The following is a 16,427-nucleotide window of genomic DNA, read 5'->3' as shown; positions in this document are numbered from 1 at the left end:
CAAAATATACGCATTATTTAAAAGTGATTTCAAAAAGATAAATAGCCATGGGAAATAATAATTGCAACACAACACAAAAAAATCTGTAAACCTTCACATTTCCTGTTCCCATGTGATTTCATTTCCCACATGCCCATGCTGATGGAACTAAGAATTATGTTTCATAAAAAAAAAAAATGTCTTGCAGTATAAATCAAACAGTTAATGTAAAAATTCTCACGTTCAGCTGTTATAATAACATGATGACATAATATAGGAAACTAACAAAGGTTTAGCTTATATTTTAAATATAAAAGTTAGCTATATTAATTTAAGTCTGCATGGTGGCACAGTGGAAGGCACTGTTGACTTGAAACCCCACAATCTGAATGTTATACTATTTCACGTTCTTTTACATCATGCTCATTTTTGTAAGTGTACTGTGCTTTCTTCCACATTCTAAACACAAATGTTGAAGCTGATGTGTGCTTGAATGTGTCCCAGCTCTTTTCAACACTGTAGTGGACTAAGAAAATTATAAAAGTGAAATGATGGCATCTACTCCTGAGAAAGTTTCATTTAGCATGATATCATAGACACTGGACACATATACATGTGTCTTATGCTCAGGAATAGCCTATAGTATTTTAAGCAAATTTAAAGGATATCTAGAATAAAGAACAGGGACAGCATTCTGTGGAGCTTGATAGAATTCAATGCTTCTCAATTCCCTAGTTTGGAATGAGGTTCCTCTGCATGAATATTTTACACAGTGTAATATTGTCATATGTCCTCTGATTTTGTGGTACTGTCATGCTGGACGTCAGTTTCACAGTAGTACTCACGGTGGCCTGTTGCTTCTCCGCCTTCTCTGCAGCTTCATTAAGCTGTTTTTGCAGGGCTTCCTGTAGGGACTTCATCTCTTCCCTGACAGAAACAAAACAGAAGCTGTCAGCCTTCATTGTCAATACACGGTGTGACATTGCCTTCTGAAATCAAACTCTAGACTGACGTCTGGCCTTTGCGGCATTTTCATCACATTCTTTCTTGTGACACAACACAATGATCTATGCAACTTTTTTATGTAAAGGCAATCACATACTCAGATATACTTCTAAAATGTTAAAGGTAGTGCAAGCAAAAATATTTTTTAAACAAATAAAGCATTTTGCACTTACAATAAGGTAAGTCAAAAAATGATTACCTTTCACATTCTATCTGTGCATCCATGTAATGAAGTACTTAATCTCATTTTTTGGGGCACTGGGAGCACCGATTGCCAGGGTGTCAGTCTACAAAACTTAAGTACTCCATGTAGAAGTGGAGATCTTGATAAATCCATGGAGACAATGAGCAGTATGTATTTGAACCCAATCTCTGTTAGCTGTGACACATGAACACTAATCAATGTGTGCTGCTTTTAATACTGAATTGCTAAATAATTCTCCTCCTATTGGACAGTAGATGCAAAACTCTATTTCAATGGACGACTTTGCTGCTGGTTATTATTCTAATCAAATTCTGAACTACAAGCAAATCCATTCTTCAGATTGGACCTTTATTAAACATTTTATTGCTCTGTTTCTTTATTTATAGTGAAACACACATATGATTTTTTACAGCAATAAACTTGAACATTTTCCTGTAAAAATTGAATTGGTTTTGGATTGCGTAATTTGCCTTTTGAGAACTACCAATAACTGGATATATTTCTAAAGACCACACAGAGATGTAAATTAAACTGAATTAACTACTCATCAGGATACATTTGCATTTCCCTCTGTTCCTTAATAATTTTCAGATTTAAAAAAAACTTTGTATGCTATAAACAGTTAAGAAGGACAATGCCTAAAAAAAAACTGTTATTCAAATATAAAAGAAAATGAATAAGTGGAATATGCTTATACCTGTGAACTGAAAAATATTATAAAACACATTTCTAAACTGCTTAAAACACACTGTAGTGCACTTTCAACTCTACTAAACAGAAGCATATATCATTGAGGAAAAAGTGAGCTAAAAAAAACAGTTAAGTAAAAATTCAAAATCTTCACATTTTGCTATCTTAAGAGATATCAATGCACAATATAATTCCACTCTTCTCAATCCAGTATGTTAATGTTTTAATATTTTCAAAATTGTGCCTGACACCTGTATAATAGATGACAATGGTTCACAAAAAAATACGTTGTGTACAGAATGGTAATGTCTCCAAGAAAGCATCTTTGTCAATTGTCAAAAAATTGTGTATGAGCAAACTAAAATGCAAGTTGTGCTATTTTCATATTTTCTGCTATTTTTGTAATCACATACACAGACCTCGAAGTGTGGGTTGCTGCTGATTGAGAGATGACCAAATGTGCAAATAAGGCTAAAACAAAGCCTGGACCACCAAAAATGGAGACTGTCTGGACGAGAAGAAATCAGCGGCATTTTTGGCGAGGGTGGTATTTTCATATAGGCATATAATAATGATAATAAAAATATAAAGAATGAGAGTTGAGTGTAAACTGTAGAAATTACGTACATATCAATCACCCAGTTTTATGCTGTCTTTAAAACTTTTAAAAAGTATTTTATTTTTAAAAGTTTCAAATATCTCAGGACTGCAAACAGTGCATTAGAATTTTGAAAGCTTTTATTTGGCTTTCATTTTCCTGATTTTCACATATTGCATTGTGTAAATATTGATTGTCATTTTATAAAATTCGGTTAATATCTGAAATGATATGCGGAATTTGGGGGGAGTTCTGAGATGTTAGAATCTTGAAGGTTGAGTACTTAGGGTTAATGCATATTTGCTTTAGCTCATATTTACTTTACCTCAAAGCTTGTTTCAAAGGTCAAAGACAAAGAAACAGCACAGGTGTTAGACGTTGCTGTTTATTATAATTTAGCCTTACCACTTTTTTTAACATTGTTTTATCTTCCTTCCAAGACATTACACTTGATAAGAGATGCACAATAACATGTATGTGTGAACTGATAAAAGTCTCCTGCTCGATGCACTCAGTGCACACACCACAGAAGCTGCAGCAGGATCCAGCACAGGGCATTTATGTGCGTCTAACAGTAAACCTTTACATCAGTGTACTGAATTGCGAGTCCATTGTCTGCAGTTTGTTTCTCAGTTCTGTACATAAACTGATTCTTTATGATTCTTTATGATAAATGTTTAATCCTCTATAGCAATGACTGTGCGGCTAGGAACAGGTCTAACATCACTGTGAAATTTGCTGGCAACACAAAGATGGTGGGTCTTATTTCCAACAGCGACAAGACTAAATACAGAGAGGAAATCAGTGCCCTGACACACTGGTGCCAAAAAATTACTTCTCCCTCAAAGTGGCCAAGGCCAAAGAGATGGTAGTGGACTTCAGGAAGCCAAGTAGGTCTACACTCCCCTATCAACATTAACAGGACTAATGTGGATAACGTGAGCAGTTTTACGTTCCTCTATTTGCATATCACCAAAGACTCCACATGTACCGTTTACACCAAAAAGTGGTGAAGATGGTGCCTTTTTATCTTAGGCACTATTTAAAGCATTCTATATAGTTGCATGACTGCCTGGTATGGGTGCTGCACTGCCCTCAATTGCAAAGTCTTGAAAAGGCTAGTTTGTTCTGCCCAAAAAATCATTGAAGGTGACATTCCTAACCTACAAGACATTGATGTTAGGCTATCTTGAAGGAAGGCCAGGAAAATCATCAATGACCCCAGTCACCTGAGTCGTGAACTGATGACATTGTTACATTCAGGCAGACAATAACTGTAGTATTACTGCTCCAAAACAGCTTCTTCTATCAGGCTGTTAAGATACTGAACTCTCAATAGTGACTGGTACTAACACTTATCAACACCCCATCCTCCTCAACATTCATGCTGCTGTTCCTTCATTCCATTGTATCACAACTATTTTGGGTTATTAGTATACATTGTATAGTGTACAAACTGTTGGTATGCCTAATTGTTTACTTATGTATTGCATTTATTTTGTACAGTGTATGACTGAAGACTTAATATTTCTTCTTCTTCTTTCAGCTGCTCCCGTTAGGGGTTGCCACAGCGGATCATCTTTGAAGACTTAATATTTAAATGTATTTACTATGTGTATATTCTATTGTGTAAATTTGCACTCACATATTTCTGTGGACCTTACATAATTTTTTTTGCTCACCTGTACATATATTTGTGTTATGTGAGCAACATATTTCAAGACTAAGAATACCTAGTATTCTTAATATTTGTACAGTAAATGATTTGTATAGGAAAATAATTAACAAGCTGGTTAAGTTTGCAGATGATACCAAGATAGGTAGATTGACAGATAATCTGGAATGTGTTAAATCATTACAGAAGGACCACATACAGGCTTGGGCAGATTTGTGGCAGATAAAATGTAATGTAAGTAAATGTAAAGTTTTACACATAAGAAGTAAAAATGTTAGGTTTGAATACAGAATGGGAAGTCTGAAACTTGAGAGTACAACTTATGAGAAGGATTTAGGAGTTCGTGGTGGACTCTACGCTATAAATGGTGTACAGAAACCATTACGAAAGCTAACAGAACATTAGGTTATGTAGTACGATGTGTACAGTACAAGTCCAAAGAGGTTCTGCTCAAGCTTTAAAATAAACTGGTTAAACCTCACCTGGGGTTTTGGTCTCCAGGTTACAAAATAGAAATAGCAGTGCTGGAAAAAGTCCAGAGAAGTGTGACTAGGCTCATTCGAGGGCTACAAAGGATGAATTATGAGGAGGGAGTAAAAGAGCTGAGACTTTTCAGTTTAAGTAATAGAAGATTAAGAGCTGACATGATTGAACTGTTTAAAATTATGAGGGTAATTAGTACAGTGGATAGAGACTGTTTATTTTAAAATGAGTTCACCAAGAACACAGGGACACAGCTGGAAACGTGTTAAGAGTAAATTTTGCACAAACATTAGTAAGTTTTTCTTTACGACGAGAAACATAGACACTTGGAATAAGCTACCTAGTAACGTGGTAGACAGTACAACTTTAGGGACATTCAAAACCTGAGTTGATGGTATTTTAGAAGAATTAAGTGGATAGGACTGGCAAGCTTTTGTAGGGCTGAATGGCCTGGTCTCGTCTTGCTTGTTCTAATGTTGTAATTATAATTTTTGTTAATGGCACAGTCAATAAATTGATTATAGACTGTTAATAGCTGGTTTATAATGGATGCCTAACCTAAACTGTAACCTATATGTTTAAAAACGAAGACAACGCAGTGTCAAACTGATTAACATAAATAGATCCTAGTTATATCTGTCCATTGACATGATCATTGAATTATGTCCAGCTGACAAATGAGGAAAGGAAAACAAAAAATGCCAGTCAAACAAAAACTGTATATTAATGTTTTAAATGTAAACATGGAAGAATGTCTTTGCAAAAAAAATGAAGTTTATATGAAGACTAATTCCCATTATGTGTGGGTAACAGGTGTTATTTAAAGCATCTGGCATCACGTTGTGGCTTTTATGCTTAATTTGGGAGTAATTGTTGGAATGATTTTGGTGAATCACATTTGCCCCTGCTTGTTACCTGTACAAAAAATGTTAAATGTATTAAAATACCTTTAGTGCAATGAAGCCTACTATTAAAACAGCTTATTTTTTCTGCTGCACATTGAAGAAATTTACCATGATTTGTTTTCTAGGAATTTTTATGGTGTTTAATATAATTGTAGTTTTGCCTTTTTTATAGTTTCATTTACATAAAGTGATGCATCTTTAACCTTTTGAATTTTTATTGAAATTATCAACCTATTAAGTCTTCAAAAGTCTTTCAGTTTCTGTAAGCCTCCCCAATTACACTGCTTACTATAGAAGAACTTTTAATATATGGCTAGGATTTTTTTGTTGGCAAATTACATTACTACTAATTTTCCGCTTGCTTACACAGAGCTGTAGTTGCTCTTCAGGACATTAACTATTTTTGGAGAAATTTCTTGCTACAATACCAAGCATTGATTTAGGCTAAGGTTTTGTTTAGTCCTAAGGTACTTAGCTTCTGCAAATTATAATCAGCTCTTTAGTGGACATAAACAAAATATATATATATTTGTTTCCTTGTTCATCCAGCTGGATCATGAGACACAGCTAGATGTTATCTTCATGACAATACAGGCCAAAACAAATTAGTATTCACGGCCTCCTTGAAGACCATTAAGTTATGAAATATATATGTGATTCCTGGAATCTCCCGAAAGAAAGGCAGCTGAAATAATCAGTTGAAAGGAATTGGAATAATGTTTTCATTTTTACAGAGTTTTCCAGGAAAACAGACGAAAGATACCAACAATATCTCCGAATCAATTAAACAAAATGCCTCTCACAGCAAACCCAATTACAAGGCACACTAAAAAGAACAACGTATGGAGTTACAGCATTTGTTCACTTACAACAAGAGCAATGTAATCTGTATTTTGCTTGATGCAATGATAACAATATAGAAGACACCAAATCAGCCAAGATTAGATCTAAAATAAATCAGCTAAGGCTGCCAGCCACAAACACACCAGCTGCTGAAGACTTAGCAGCCAGCTGGTGGCAATATGCCCTCGTGCTATGAATACTAAGAGCAGCAGGAGCCGCTGGTGAGTGGCAGCACCACATACACAGAAAATAAAGCACATTTTAAGCTTTACCTAAACATTACCATGACCAACTTCTGACTAACTAAACATGCTCAGTTTTGAAATATTAACAATAATTTACCTACTCTCATTAATCAGTCTATGATTATATAACATTTTATATCATGATTAGGAATGACACATGTATTTATCATGATATACTAGCGACTGTATTAATTGATCTTGACATGTTATTAAAACTATTCTTGGAATAGTGTATTTTGGCATTTTAACATTTTTAAACAGACTTTAAAGGAATACTAAATTGTGCACTTGTCAGTTCCAGCATTTCTGATCGAAAATATATGTTTTCTGGCTACATTTTGATATTAAAGCACTTAAATAGGATTTGAAATTCATGTATCTGCTTGTTCATACTGAAAAAAATTATTTGGCATATAGTACAGAACTTAACTAATGAATTAATCCATAAACAGCCGACATATGATTCACAGTTTCACAAGATATGTCTCTTTGACTCATTGGTAAAACTTCTACATTTTTTGAGCCAAAACTACATTTTTATCTAATTACTGCAATTTATAGGTCTGTTATGGTTTACAGTCCTTGAAAGCTGGTGTTTCCCCCAAAACGTGTCTGAAACCTTATCAATTCATGCCAGTGTTCTGCTAATTTTCATTTTTTAACTGGAAACATTATTACTCACATTTTACTTCTCTTATTTTCCCAATATATATGTATGTATGTATGTATGTATGTTATGGCAAGTGGCTGGGGGTGGTACCCAGCCAGGACGCCCAGGAGGACCGGAGGAGGGCTTACGCCTCCTCCAGACCATGAGGGGGCAACTGCCCTGGTGGCTTTGGGGACCACGGGAACAGAGCTTAGAAGCTCAACCCTGTAGGGGCCCGTGGTCACTGCCAGGGGACGCCCAGATGCCAGGAGAGCCCTGGTCCTCAGCACTTCCACCACACCCGGGAGTGCTGGGGGGAAGAAGACCAGGGACACCAGAAGTGCTTCCAGGTGCGCAGCCTGTACTTCCTCCACACCAGGAAAGGCCGGCGGAAGCTAATCGGGAGGCACCTGGAGCACGTCCGGGTGAGCTTCAAAGGGGCCGCCTCCCTCCATTCGATGGCTGGAGTAGGGAGCGGAGAAAGACAGAGCTCGGAGGAGAGGAGTGGAGGCGGACCAGAGGAAAAGGCATTGAGGAAAGAGGCCTTGACTTTGGGGTGAAGTGGGTTGTGTGTATCATCTTTGTATATAATAGTTGTAAATAAATGTGTGTGGTGCTTAAAACAATGTCTGCCTGTCTGTGTTCGGGCTGTTCCCCACAATGTATGTATGTATGTATGTATACAGGGAAAATAGGATTTTGAATTTTTAACAGACTTGCACATTTTAGACATCCTTGAAAAGGACCTAAAATGTCTCAGAGTCTGTCTATCTGTTACGTGTGTGTTTGTGTGTCCATGGATATACAGTATGTGTCAGAATGTGCATCTGTGAACACAATAACTCAATAACTAATCACGCAGTTCAAATGAAACTTGACACTGTAAATTACTAGTTGCTTATTCATTTTAAATACATTTGATCCAGTGGATGGTTATTTCTAAAGGGATAACTACATATTGTGATGTTTCAAAAATAATATGACACATATATCAGATATTTTGCTACAGGTTTTTACCAATAAATATCTGTTTATGCTGGATGCCTGAGGATTAATACAGTTTTTGTTAAATGTGATCATTTTCATTTTTATTGACAACTATTTAACTTTTATATTACATTTTTAAACATCCTATCCCCAAAGATGTGAATTTTAGTTTAACTGGAGATTGAAAATTGGCAATGTGAGTGTGAATATGTGTGGGGATCTTGTAATGGACTCCAATTCTCAACACCCTTAAATGAAGGTGAGAAAATTATTATTTACTCCTCTCAGGATTGTGACCTTGGCATGGTAGGGGAACATGTACACCTTGATAACTCTTAGAACTACTTTGTCAAGATGTAAGTACCTTAGCAAAGTTATCCATGGCAAATTAGTCTAAGGAGGGGGCCAGACAAACAATTCATTAAATGATAGACTCAATTAAATCAAAGGGAACCACACCAAGAATAGGAGCCCTCAATGTAAAGTGGTAGTGACACTCTCTTGGAAGTGACTACTTTATATCTCCTTTTGGGATGATGTCATTCCTTACTTCAGGAAGGGCTTCTCCTGCAGAAACGCAGATTCTGAAATGACTATTTTTTATTCAATTGATGTGGAAACAAAAGCATTATAACAGACAACGCATCAGTTAAACAAATGAAAATATCATACTAAATACAATTAAGAGCAAAGCCGATTAAGAGCTCCCTCTATAATAGTTTTTTATAGGTGATCAATCAGTAAGTAGAATAAAAAAGCTAAGCACAGGCTTGGCATGTTTACTGAAGAATTATACAGTATAAACTAGTTCTTTTAAAGTTCTGAATGTTTTAAACAAATAGTAAAGAGAATTTGATTTCTTTCCAACTTGGGATAATATTGAACATTGCATTCTGACTGAGTTATAGAGCAAAATAAGTGTTCATAGTGTAAGAAGTGTGTTATAGCATATTACACCAAAATTTTTCATACTGTAGGACACTTTTATCCCATTTGGTATTACTACAAATATTTCTGTTAAGGCATTAAGAGTGATTTTAAATCCAAGGCTATCTGAGAATGGACTATGTTGGACACTGCAAGGGTTTGTGGCCAGAAGGTTGTTGGTGCCATACATGGTGGCCAACCACAGGACCTGCTGGTGGACACCATCGGGGTTGTGGACCATTGTCCAATTTGCTTTGACACTGCAAACAAGCTCATCTTTCATTGACAATAAAGTTCAACTAAACTGTACATTCTCTTTGAAATGCAGTTTCTGGGTCAAATGATATTTAGAGATGTCTCAGACAAGCACCGTTTACTGCAGTTGATCAGTCATAACTCACCATAGTCAATACAATTATAGTCTATAGGTTTCACACATAAGTGCACCCAAGAAACCAATGGCAAAATGTCCACATCTTCCTTTCATTGCCTGGCCTTAACTTAAACTCTATAGCAGCACCACTATTGCATAGGGCAGTGTTTCCCAACCTTTTTTGAGCCACGGCACATATTTTACATGGAAAGATCCCACGGTGCACCACCAAACAAAAATGTCACAAAAAATATATGTAATGAAACATAATGATCTTCTAGTTTCAATTTACTCAGTTTACTGACTCAGTGTGAAACCCGGGCCTGTTTAGTTGAACACAACGCTAATAAACACGCAGGAATTGAAGAAAGACACACACGAAGATCTTCTTCAACAGCTCGGAGTCTCACTCTTTTTTTGACTTTTTATAGCAGTCATGCTTGAAAAGCCAAACTCGCATAGGTAGGTTGTGGAAATTGGGAGCAGGGCTGAACGATCACATTGAGCACAGGGGCCCCACAAGGGCGTGTGCTCAGCCTGTTGCTCTTTACCCTGCAGACCCACGACTGTGTACCAATCTACAATTCTAATCACGTTGTTAAGTTTGCAGACGATACAACCATGGTCGGCCTCATCACCAACAATGACGAAGCCAACTACAGGAACGAGGTGAGCCAACTGATCTAGTGGTGTAAAGACAACAATCTTTTCCTGAACGTGGGAAAGACCAAAGAGATCGTGGTCGATTTCAGGAGAAGTCATTCACATCACCCCCACTGATCATCGACGGTGCAGCTGTGGAAAGGGTGAGTAGCACCAAGTTCCTGGGGACCTACATCTCCGAGGACCTCTCCTGGTTAGATGACATCACATCACTGGCCAAGAAAGCTCATTCCTGCCTCTACTTTCTACACAAACTGAGGAGAGCACAAGTTCCACCCCCCATCATGTGGTCTTTCTACCAGGGCACAATCGATAGCATCCTCACCAGCTGCATCTCTGTGTGGTATGGAAGCTGCACTGCCTCCTGTAGGAAGTTCCTGCAACGCATAGTGGATGTGGCCAGTAAGATCATTGCTGCCCCACTGCCCTCCCTCAAGGACATTTTCCACACCTGTCTTACCCGTAGAGCTATCAGCATTGCTGGTGACTCCTCCCACCACTTTCACTCCCTTTTTAGCCTCCTCCCCTCAGGGAAAAGGTACCGGAGCCTCCGAGCCCGCTCCACAAGACTGTCTAACAGCTTCTTCCACCAAGCTGTCAGGATGCTGAACTCTGTCCACTACCTTCCACCCATGCCCCGTGCCCCTGGACCGTATCAAGAGTCACTATCTACCAAGTAACCTACCTCAGCTGGTATTATATAAAGACTCAAATTACATCTGCTGATAACTGTTTGTCTTTTTGTACATCTCATAAGCTACTCTATAATGCACCTTCTCATTTTTTACTGTAATTGGATTTTGCTCTAATGACTATTGCACATTGTACACAGGTCTACTTTACAAGTTCTAATGTTATTTATCTTATATGTTATACTTTTATACTTTTTTATATTTTATTGTACTACGAAGATGAGAGAGAAACAGTATTTCGGTTCTCCTGTATGTTCTGCACATATAGTGAATTGATAATAAAAGGCTATTTGATTTGATTTAATTTGATTTGAAATAGCTCTGCTTGCCAGAATGGAGAACTCCTTGGCAGCAGTCAGTTAAAAACTGTCCAAAGGTAGAACAGCAAAACTCAACTTTAAACCACGATTTTCTCTCAGTACAGTTATTTCCTCCTGCTCCTGCAAAGTCATGTCCTTTCCAAATACAGTTGAGCTATATGGGTTCCTAACCCAGTCAAGGCAATCGGTGGAAACTGAAAGGAAATAAAATGACAAACTTCTGTTTAAGAGTTTTCAAATGCTTGCCTATTGTCTCACACAGTGCAGCAATGTTGATACCATGCCATTTCTAGGTGTGTCAAGGTTGGCACTTTCCACATGTTGTTGCCAGAGCTGCACCTTTGAACGAAATCCATTTATTTTATCAGTACTTGGGAGCAGGTTTTCATTTCAGCCTTGCATCCGTGTGTTCAGGTCTTTCACATGTTGAAATATATCCGGCAGATGTGCCAGTCTTGCACACCACTCATCACTTGAAAGCAACTTAGCGTCATCACACCTCTCATTTGTCAAAAACACGTTTAGTTCCTCCCGCAGCTCATACACTAAAACTTTGCCACGGGACAACCACCGGACCTACGTACGCAGCAATAGCACTTTATGCTCCACTCCCATTCCCTCACACAAACATGCGAAATTTTTACAGGTCTTGTCTTCACAAAGTTTATCATGTGCACAACATCGTCCAATACAGGAGCTAGGTCTGCTGGTAATGTCTTGGCAACGAGTGCCTCACGAGTGCAGAAAACAATACGTCACAATAACATTTGGATGTTGCTCTTTCACTCTGCTTACAAATCATTTGGTGCGCCTGAACATGGTGGCTGCTCCATCAGTGCAAACACTTATGCAGTTTTCCCACTTAAGTCCTCCTTGTTCAAGGTACTCTGATACAATTCTAAAAATTTCCTCTCCTATTCTTCTTTCTGGAAATTCCTTATGAAGTTTTCTCTGATGGTGTCTCCGTCTACACACATTTGCCAAAAGTTGTGCATGTCCACTGATATCCGTAGATTCATTGAGTTGCAATGCAAATTTTCCACTGACGTGCAACTTTTCCAAAACAATCATTTCAATGTCTGCAGACATGTCATCAATATGTCTGGCAATTGTATTATTTGAGAGAGGAACGTGGGCTATTTCTTTAAGAGTGCCAGAGCTGAGCATCTCATTTACAATGATTTTGCAGGCAGGTAGTATTAATGTCTCTGCCACCGTGTGTGGCTGTTTTGATTTGGCGATGAGTTCAGCAACTTGGTACATAGCTTTGATATCTCTCTGATTCGTATTTGTGGTTTTCCTCACTAAAGCTGCCTGTTTTTCAGTCTGTTCATGAAGCTGAATAAAATAGTCTGCGTTCTTGTTTTGAAGTGATGGGTGTTTTGTTTGGAGACGACGTTTAAGCTTGCTAGGAACCATGGCACTGTTGGACAGCTTTTCCACACATACCAACCATAACAGAAGCGGCTTGGTTGGTTCCCTGGTAAAAGTAAATGCAAAGGAAAGATAACTTTCATCTGTGGTGGGCTGGTGCCCTGCTCGGGGTTTGTTTCCTGTCTTGTGCCCTGTGTTGGCTGGGATTGGCTCCAGCAGACCCCCGTGACCCTGTAGTTAGGATATAGGGGGTTGAATAATGGATGGCTGGATTTATAACTTTCATTGTATTGTCTTGAGCTCACCTTTTTTGCTTTCTTCTGACCACTACTCATACTAGGGCCTTCATCTGAATCACAATTTTCTCCAGGACTCAGTTCGAATCGTGTACTTCTTCTTCTTTTCAGATATTTATCCATCGCTATCACTGCTATCACAGCCAAAGCATCACTAATTCTATTGTTTGAATGGCAACAGGTAGATACACAGATTAATTAGCCATCTGCTGCCACCTAGAGGAAGAGTATTTAATTGTTCTGCCTGTCACTGTCGCATAGACGAACAAAGACAAATTATTTCCAGTAAATAAATAATAATTTTCAGACCAATTAAGTGAAATTGGATAATTTTCCATGGTATACCTGATGATCTCTCATGGCACACTAATGTACCACGGCACAGTGGTTGGGAATCACTGGCATAGAGTGATTACATTAACAAAGGGTAAGTGAACCTTTTTCTCCAAAAAGTATGAGTGGAAAACAATTTATAATGGAGTTGGATGCAGGTGCTGTTTTGAATCCAGCCTAATCTAAGGACATGAAGGTGCACAAGCAAGACAAACCTACGTAAAACAACACATTCATCTTGCTGAAGAAGGGAACCAACTGGTACAGCCAACAGCTACACAGCAGATGTAATTTTTATGCTTGCAAAAGATATCTCATACACAAGTGAGAAAAGAAATTATGGTGAGAATGTCCTGCAGCAGAACCCTTGTGGGCATTGTACTAGACTTGACCATTTGAACTGAGTTTAGATTTACTTGTCAGCCCATGGTACAACATGGTGACACAGTGTTAGCACTGCTTGCATCAGTGAGACCGGAGTTTTCATGTTCTCCCCATGTCCGGGTGGGTTTCATTTGGGTGCTTCAGTTTCTTCCCACAGTGTATAGATATACATGTTAGGTAGATTGGCATTTTTTAATTGGCTCTGGAGTGTGCGTGTATGTGCTTGAATTCGACTCCTGTCGAGGGATTGTTCCTGCCTTGCGCTTGATGCTTGCAAGGATAGATTCCTTCTTCCCAGCAACTCTGCTTTAGATAAGTTGATGGATGGATAGTCACTTAACATTCCCATCCTCACCAGTCATAAGCTCCAGGTATTGCTGTAATAAGTGAAATTAGAAGTACAAATGAAGGGTTTTCACTAACTCTCTTTGTAATAGGATGAGGAGTTCAGCAATATGAGGGTACATTGGTATAGGTCCATTCTCTGTCCAGACAAAGATGAGTTGATTGAGGTGGTTTGGGCATAAAGTCAGAATCCTCCCACAGGGAGTGTGAATGGCATAGCCCACTGGGAACAGATCCAGAACATGCCAGAAGGATTATATCTCTCAACTGCCTGGCAGCATAAGGGAATTCCCTGGGAGGTGTTGTTGTAAGAAATTGCTGAGGATACGATGGCCTAGTAGGCCCAGCTCAGTGCATTGCTACCTTGAACCTCATTGGGATAAGCAGAAAGGAGATGATGATTATATTTATATTCATTTAGTATTTTTGAATTGGGTAAGTAACAAAAAATTGAAACCTTGAAAATATTTATTTTGGTTAATCACACACTTGGAAGGATAGTGCATGATTGTGATTTTCTCTCATACTTTTGGATAAATATTTAATTTTTGCATTTACTGACTGTATGTACAAAAACATGTGTAGCATCAGGTTTGCACAATCCAGGAAGTTTAAACTGTGCATTTAAAACTTTTTTTTTCACTGTTACTTTTTACGTAATGGATGTATTATCACCACTGGAAATATTCACTCAAACACATATTTCTACTGGGTTAAACACAAAATGATCATATTGGATCCATGATGGTAAGAAGAATAAACAGCCTTTTATTTTCTTTCTAATTCTGCTGACTTTGTGACCACTTGCACAGTTTCAATTCTTCACATTGATTAATGCATGTAAATGATGGTAAAACAGTAAAATTCAAATATCCAGCAGATGGCTCTTCCAAAAAAGTATGACTTGCTCATCTGCATGTGGCCGAAACAGAGATGTTAATTCCAATTCCAACAAGTTGTTATAGTGAGCTTAGATTGATCAAAATTTTGCCCTTACTATACAACTCCAGTAGCTAACACCATAAAATAGATGATTTCACCAGGTTTCCTGGGCAAATCACCACAATGACAATAAAACGTGACTGGCTAGAAGAAGTCGTTAACAGGCTACCATAGGTGAGTCTGGCAAAGTTTAATGCACCACTTGTAATTTGGTGCTGTGCTTAAATCTAGTTAGATTAGTTTTGGTTAACCTTGCATTTGGATTACCAATGACCCCTGTCTTCTACTACAGCCCACTCAATAAAGATTTGATTGTATAAATGACTGCATACAATATATCATTTGATACTTTTTCACCTACAGCGAAACAAAAAAACTACATATTAACTGGTAAATATACTGTAGGTTTCAAACCTACAAAAGGGAAGTCTAATTTTAATTTATAAACCTAGCTATTAGCAAATCACACTAATACAGCCAGCACTTACATGTAGCCAGAAAGCAGAACAAATGCCATAGTAATACACTGCAAAAGTGAATCTCACTATTCAGCAATTGAAAATAAATATGCAGTTTGTACAAGTAATTTGTCTGTAAAAGCTTTTTATTGCTATGTGGATAACAAGCATGCCCTTGAAAACATATAAACTAAACGATACAGAATAAAAATGGTTAAATATGACAATAAAACATATAGTAGAACAAGAACCTAAAATTACACTTAATTCAAGGTAAGAAATTTAATTATTCAATTTCATTTTACAATTAAGGTCAAGTGATGTCCAAGCAAGCAATGAAGAACTGCGTGCTTGATAAGTAATTAGGCACAGGAAGCACAAAAATGAATGGATGTGTTCTTGAAGGTCTACATAATCTAGCTGATGAAACTGAGTATTTCTGAATTTGACAATAATGCTGGGAACGCTTTGAGAACTCAACTAGATGGCTGCATCTTTATTACTGTATTTTGTCACCTTGATACTGACAACCTGATGAACATTTCTTTTTGTTATTTATTTTGTCTCAGTTAAAATGAAAATAAACTACAGTATATTTACATCAGCAAAGCGTCTTATGGCGCCTCTGCAGTGTGTTCTGCAATAATGTTAAATGATTGGGGTGATACTAAATAAAACATTTTGGTTTAGTTTCCAATAGCCCTATAATATGTGTCTTACCTTTCTGTATATCATTTAGCTGAGCTGTGTTAGCCCGTTGATTTGCATTTGAATTCTCTCTTCTGATTGCCTACAATAGCTCATCAACTGAGCTGAATTTGTGTTCAGTTGCAACATTATGATATAAGACAGAGTAAACTTTATCTTCTGGAAAGTGTCTTAAATCTTAGTGAGCAAAAAATAACCAAATTTAAACCTGGCAACTGTAAATCAAGAAAGTGTTCAGTAACACCGACTGATTTTGTGCAAGTATATTTTGTAACTTTTTGACAAGCAGTAAGTTTGACAGGTGGTAATTGTAATAACAATAATCATTTTTTGCATTTATATAGCGCT

The 16,427-nt window shown here is 37.5% G+C and overlaps 1 protein-coding gene across 1 annotated transcript in view; it reads right to left on the bottom strand.

Moving 5' to 3' along the window:
• Nucleotides 1-16,427, bottom strand: part of luzp2 (leucine zipper protein 2) — a 709,194-nt gene that overhangs the window by 262,087 nt on the left and 430,680 nt on the right. Inside the window, exon 4 of the mRNA XM_028794214.2 lies at nt 825-906. Within this exon, the coding sequence (XP_028650047.1) occupies nt 825-906 (82 nt within the window). The remainder of the gene's footprint in view (nt 1-824; nt 907-16,427) is intronic.

Source organism: Erpetoichthys calabaricus, chromosome 2 (genome assembly GCF_900747795.2).
Source record: "Erpetoichthys calabaricus chromosome 2, fErpCal1.3, whole genome shotgun sequence".
In the NCBI taxonomy this organism is placed as follows: Eukaryota; Metazoa; Chordata; class Cladistia; order Polypteriformes; family Polypteridae; genus Erpetoichthys; species Erpetoichthys calabaricus.
This window is presented reverse-complemented; position numbering and strand designations above follow the sequence as displayed.